Source organism: Orycteropus afer, unplaced genomic scaffold, assembly GCF_000298275.1.
Source record: "Orycteropus afer afer isolate SDZICR_OR568_19922 unplaced genomic scaffold, OryAfe1.0 scaffold00255, whole genome shotgun sequence".
In the NCBI taxonomy this organism is placed as follows: Eukaryota; Metazoa; Chordata; class Mammalia; order Tubulidentata; family Orycteropodidae; genus Orycteropus; species Orycteropus afer.
In genome coordinates, this window is record NW_006921842.1 from 4,722,743 (window position 1) to 4,729,853 (window position 7,111).

Consider the following 7,111-nt stretch of genomic DNA (forward strand, 5'->3'; position numbering starts at 1 on the left):
CACTTATAGAATAAGCTTTTTGATAAATGAGAGAATATCTCTATCTCTCTGGTTTGTCTATTTTAAATAAAGTAATAACAAATGAAAGTATGCAAGTGTAGTATTTAAGTCAGTGCATAAGACATAGTACAAGCAGTTCAATAAGACTCAGGGTTTTCATAGCAAGGAAAGAATTTTATGCAGTTTTATTTATTAGTTAGTTATGGAAATCAAAGTATATCTGTTTCTTAACGTTATCTTTTATTTTCCAAGTATTTTAATTATGTTCCAAACTAAAATTATTATACAATAAAAGCAAAATATATTAATTAATGGATGTATACCCAGAGTCTACCAACTCTGGTGCCCATAAATATCTTAGTAAAATTGTCTTATATATTTGTTGCTAAATCATGTTTTTTAAATAAATGAATGTGCCAGAAAGAGGAGATAGCAGAGGAAAAATAAATCATATTCAATTTATTGTCCAGATTTGCCCCTCCCTAGTACCCTCATGAATGCTCTGGCCACATCTTTGTTGCGAAGGCTGTAGATCAAAGGGTTGAGCATAGGGGTGAGGATGGTATAGAAGGCTGATACCATCTTGTCCTGAGTTGGGGACCGATTAGAAGTGGGTCGCATATATATGAATACTGCCGCTCCATAATACATGCCAACAATGATAAGGTGTGAAGTACAAGTTGTGAAAGTCTTGTGCTGGCTTTCCTTAGAGCTCATTCGAATGACAGCCATAATTACACAAGTATAGGAGGCAATGATGAGTAATAACGGCAAGAGAAGCATTAATATACAACAGATAAAAACAAGTGTTTCAAAAGTTGAAGTATCAGTGCATGAGAGACTTAGAAGTGCAGACACATCACAGAAGAACTGAGGTATTTCTCGGGAGCCACAATATGAGAAGAACAAAGTAGCTGCTACATCAACTATTCCATCAAGGGAGCCAAGGATCCAGGAAGAGGCAACCATAAGTCCACAGATTTTCTGGCTCATGAGATTGGGGTATCGAAGAGGGTAACAAATGGCAACATAGCGGTCATAGGCCATGACAGTCAGTAAGAAGCATTCAGCACCCAAAAGGGACACATAGAAAAATATCTGGGCTTCACAGCCTGCTACTGAAATGGAATTCCATCCAGACAAGTAGTTGTAGGCCATTTTGGGTACAGTGGTGCAGATAAGCATGAGGTCCATGAGGGAGAGTTGGCTGAGGAGGAAATACATGGGGGTATGGAGCTGGGTATCCAGGTAGATGAGGAGAACCATGGTAGTGTTCCCCAAGAGGGCCACTGTGAAGATGCCCAAGACCAGAGAGAAGAAGAACATATGGCTAGGTGTGTGACTGAAGATTCCCAGAAGGATGAAGTCAGGGCTAAATGTCTGATTCTCCAATACCATGATGAATGGTTTATCTAGAACCATAAGAAGTTATAAAATTTCACATGTGATGAGTTGTTTATTCATTATCTACTCTATGCACGGTACTCTAGTAAGCTAACTTACATGATACGACCAGAACTGTATAAAAGAATGAGCAAAGAAGTTACAGGCAGTCAGCATTAATCATAACCAAGTTCCACTCTACCAACTTTCATATCCTCTGACAAGTGATTTCCATATGCTTCATTTTACTTGCTTATCAAGATAGAATTAACTTTTTAATTGAGTTATTGTAATTACTAAATGAAGTATCAATAGTAAACCATAGCATCTGAGACAGAACATCTGATTCTTCCAGGAACATATAATCTACTATTAGATACTAGTACATTTATAAATGTATTATACATCAGAATGGAACGTGTTCTACAACAGAGGAATAAAGCATTTGGAATGTCACTGCCTGTATAATAAAATAATTGTTACTAATAATCTGTTGTTTTCAAAGATTAACTATGGATTCATATCATTTTATTTGTACAAATTAATGGAGACTAGTCAGGACTACTCATTATAAAATTACATAGATTATGAGCCGTAAGTTCAGAATAATTGTTAATCACAAATCATGTGTGGATTATTATAGGCAATAACTTTTTTATTGTACTTTGCATTATTGACCCCATAGATACTGCATTTTTACAAATTAAAAGCTTGTGGTAACCTTGCATGGAGCAAGTCTATTGGCACCATTTTTCTAACAGCCTGTGCTCATTTCATGTTTCTGTGCCACATTTTGGTACTTCTCATAACACTTTGAACTTCAATAATGCTATTGCACATGCAATAGGCTACAATATAGTGTGAACATAACTTTTATATGCACCAGGAAACCAAAAAAATCCATGTGATTTGCTCTATTGCCAAACTTGCCTTATAGGGGCTCTAGAAGTGAACCAGCAAATCTCTGAAATATGCCTGTAATAGGTGATTTAATTATAGGTAAGATATAAAAATTATCTTTTTATGTCTCAGTTAGAGGATGGTAGTATCTTGATATCTCATACACACAAAAGATATAAAGAAGAGACTTCCAGTAAGATGGAGGTATAGGCAGACAAGTGACACAGACCCTCTTCAACAGAGAAAGGAAAAACCAGTTGACAAAGATGTAGAAGATAATCCTGGAGCCCTGAACTTTGAAAGGAACTATACAGAAGTGGATTAGGCACCCACTAGTGGAAAAATCTGAACGAATATAATTAGTACAGAGACTGTTGGAGCTGCGGACTGTCGGCTACTCTGACGGGACCAACAGCCTGAATATTTCCAAGTGGTGTTGGGACTTGAGAATTGGCCTAAAGATCAGCCCTGGTCACAAAGGGCTGCAGGGACGACTGCACTGGTGGCCTATGACTAAGAAGGGAAACAGGAAGGAGGGAGACCTGAGCTGATGACTTTCCATTGTCCGGAGGGCACAGCCATTTTGATTGTTTACACATGATAGCCTTTTGGATATTTAAAGTGACCAAGGGAACAGCCATTTTTAATCTTTACAAGCAGCAGCCATTTTGGATATTTAAAGTGACCAAGGGTGCAGCCATTTTGAATCTTTACAAGTGGCAACTGTTTTGGATTTTAAAGTGATAGCATTTTCATTCAGATTCCAGGGACCTAAGAATAGGCTCTGTTTGCCAAGGTGGGCAGGAACGTACAAGAGGCTGACAACAGGAAAGGCGACAGGTGGTGAGTGTATAAGTGTTCTCAGCTAGTGAATAGAGGAGCACAGCACAAAGAAAACAAAAATTGTGGGCAACTCACTCCAACATACAAACATCAATTAACTATAAACACAAAAATGTCACAATGGCCAGGGGCAACAGAGCATCACAGTCCACACAAAGAAGCAAGATAAAGCAGGAGAAACAAGGGACCAGGATACAGACCCAAAACACATCTCTGAGGAAGACGCATAATTGGAACTCGCTGATAAAGAATTCAAAAGAATTATATTTAGGTATCTTCAAAGGATTGAGAGACAGATCAAGGAAAACACAGATAAAATCCTAGAAGAATTTTGAAAGAAAATACAAGAACAAAATGACAAAATAAATGAAAAATTAGAAATGATTCATAATCTACAGATAGAAATCCAGAAGTTTAATAGTAAATTGTCAGAAATGGATAACACATTGAAAGGACAAAGGAGTAGAATTGATGCAATTGGAAGACAGAATTAATGAGATTGAAAAATACCTGAATACTGCCTTAGAAAGAGATCAATCAGAAAAAAGATCAAAACAAAGTGAAAAAAGCCTAAGGTTCATGTGGGATACCATCAAAAGATATAACCTACCTGTTATTGGAATTCCAGAACAGGAAGAGAAAAATAAAACCACTGAGAAAAATTGTTCAAGATTTGTTGGAGGAGAACTTCCCTGATGTGATCAAAGATGAGAATATATCCATTCAGGAAGTCCAATGAACCCTAAACAGGATAGACCCCAAAAGAAAATCAGCAAGACATATCATCAAACTCACCAAAACCAAAGACAAAGAAAGAATCATGAAAGTAGCCACGGGAAAAACAAAAAGCTACCTACAAAGGACAACCTATAAGACTAAGCTCCGATTTCTTGGCAGAAACCGTGCAGGTGAGAAGACAATGGGATGGTATATATAAAACCCTGAAAGAGAAAAATTTCCAGCCAAGAATTATGTACCCAGCAAAATTGTCCCTCAGATATGATGGTGAAATTAGGACATTTCCAGATAAGCAGAAATTAAGGGAATTTGTGAAAACTAGACCAACCTTACAAGATATGCTAAAGGGAGTCCTTTGGACAGAGAAGCAACAACAGCCAACAACAACTGACCATTAACACACATGATGATATAACCCAGAAACCAACCCAGCTATGGAAGTATCCAAAGTAAATAAGTCTACAAGATTGTAAACAGGGAACCAGAGACATCAATTGACAAATGAGGACAACTACAAACCAAAAAGAGGGAAAAAACTGTCATTACAGAACTTCTAGATGGTAGGGATGCCAAGACAACCACAAGATAGAATGGATTGTTCTAAACTTGGGAAGAAAATTATAAATCACAGGGTAACCTCAAAGAAAAATGATAAACCTTCACATCAAAATAAAAAAGAGGACCAGCACAAATATTTAGCAAATACTAAAACAATAGCAACAAAGGAAGTAATAACATGATTCATAAACAAAATGAACTCAGCATAAATAATTATATGGAACAAAGAAATAGACACCACGAAAAAACACATAACAAAAATGACAGCAACAAATTCATATTTGCCGATAACTACACATTTGGCAAGGGACTTACCTCTAAGATTTATAGAAAACTCCAATGATTCAACACCAAAGGAATTAACAATCCAATTGAAAAATGGGTGGAAGACATGAATAGACACTTCACCAAGGAGGATATTCAGGTGGCCAGCTAATACATGGAGAGATGCTCACAATCATTGACTATCAGAGAGATGCAAATCAAAACAACAATGAAATACCATCTCACCCCAGCACTGATGGCAAGGTTCAATGAGACAGGAAATAACAAATGCTGGTGGGGATGTGGAGAGATCGGGACTCTCATATACTGCTGGTGGGACTGTGAAGAGATACAACCACTGTGGAAAGCAATATGGTGATTGCTTAGAAAGCTGGAATTAGAGATACCATTTGACCCAGCAATCCTATTACTAGGTATATATCCTAGAGAGGTGAGAGCCAGGACAGGAACAGATACATGCATGCTCATGTTCATCGCAGCACTATTTACAATAGCAAAAAGATAGAAACAACCTACGTGCCCATCAGTGGAAGAGCGGTTGACCAAACTATGTATATACACATACTGGAATGCTATGCAGTACTAAAGAATAATGTGAGTCTGCATAACACTGCATAATATGGATGGTTTTAACTCAGAGGACATTATGCTGGGTGAAATAAGTCAGTCACAGAAGGACAAATATAGTATTTGTTTGTTGTTTTGGAGGGTCAAGGAAAGGTTTATATATGGAGGGATACTTTCTTTGTTGGTTGCCAGAGGTGGGAGAGGAGGGGAGGGAACACTGAAAAAAAAAGTGTATTGACCCATGTCACTTTAGTTTTGTGTATTTCACTGTACATAAATTATATTTCAATAAAATCCATTACAAAAAAAGATATGTAGAAACTTTGAGAAGATATAGGAAGTTACCCACATTTCTTACCCTGTGCTTCTCTGAATTCCCTAAATCAGCACCAAATGGAAAAAAAATTCTTGGTTTATTTTTATCATTGTGAGTGAATCTCTGGTAGCATAGTGCCTAAGGCACTTGACTGCTAACCAGAAAGCTGGTGGTTCAAACCCACCAGGGAAGTAAGGTTGGACAATCTACTTCTGTAGTGATACCACCTCGGAAACCCAAGGAGGGGTCACTATGAGTCGGGCCGACTGGACGTTACATAACAACAACAACAAGAGTGAATCAAGGCCAGCTTTTAGTGGTCAGGGGAAAATGGAATTGTTTTATGAATGGTAGCATAGTGCCTAAGGCACTTGACTGCTAACCAGAAGGCTGGCGGTTCAAACCCACCAGCCACTCCTCGGAAGGAAGGTTGGGCAATCCTACTTCCGTAGTGATACTGCCTCGGAAACCCAAGGAGGGGTCGCTATGAGTCGGGGCCGACTCGATGGCAAATAACAACAACACAACAGACAAAAGCAAAGAACTGAGACGCTTTTTTTTTAATTTTAATTTTTATTTTTTATGTTGTTGAAACACCAACAAAGAGGAACCCAGCTAACTGCATGTCATAATTTATTTTGTCATTAAAGGAGGAGTGTTCCCTCACACTGCCCACCACTGACTCAACTAAATGTGCTTAAAGATTGGGCAAGTTTCTGGTTTTCACTTGCAAATGCTGTTGAAGTGAATTCCAAATGTTCCTGATCTAAAGGTCTTTGGCATATATAGCATGGGCCCTTTCACAGACATACTTCAGGCAAAGAGGTAGCGTATTTTAAAATCCTCCTTATTCTGATGTAGCTTTCTGTTCTTTCATCCCTACCTGGAGGAGAATGTACCCTGGGGCCAATGAAGTTCAAGCTTCAGCACCTCAGGGCCCGTTACAACTAGCAGTGCAGTACTCATAAATTCATATTTTTTTTTCTTAAAGAGGGTCTTCATAGTCTAATGAGCTGCAAGTCCACCTGGAATTGGACTTGCCCTTGTTCCTGTGCTCCCTTGGGAGAAGGCTCATGCGATTCTTTTATTCCAGAGGTTCTCAGTTTGCCTTGCTTTGTAGTTGGGCTATGGCAGATGACCCGCTATTCCACTTTAGGCATTATATGCAAAAAGTATCTTTCCTGTTTTTTCTTACTCTGTTTTTCCTCTGAAGACTGCAAGTCCACTCTAGATTGCTCTCCTCTCAAAAATTTGTGGAGAAATTAATGATTTGAGTGTGTGGTTTGCAGAAGACTAAAGGGGCTTACAATGTACTTTTTTTTTTTTTTTTTAATTGTGATTTGTGTGAAAGTTTACAGAGCAGATTCATTTTCCATACAGCAGTTCATACACATTTTGTTTCCTGACATTGACTGCAATTCCCCACAATGTAACAGCTCTCTTCCCGCTTTCTCCCTGTAGTTACCTCTTCCCTGTGTCCTTCCCTCCCATGCACTCCTGCCCCCAGCTACCTCCCTGTGC

General features: G+C 38.4%; 1 protein-coding gene across 1 annotated transcript; it reads right to left on the minus strand.

Moving 5' to 3' along the window:
• Nucleotides 1-459: 459 nt before the first annotated feature.
• Nucleotides 460-1,398, minus strand: LOC103204648 (olfactory receptor 2M3-like). The gene has a single exon (XM_007949862.1). It carries the CDS (start codon nucleotides 1,396-1,398, stop codon nucleotides 460-462), a length of 939 nt encoding a protein of 312 aa, XP_007948053.1.
• Between the last annotated feature and the right edge of the window lie 5,713 nt (nucleotides 1,399-7,111).

Bases quoted from the DNA above. Each gene is read 5' to 3' on its own strand.
- LOC103204648 (XM_007949862.1), bottom strand. From the start codon at position 1,398: ATGGTATTGGAGAATCAGACATTTAGCCCTGACTTCATCCTTCTGGGA.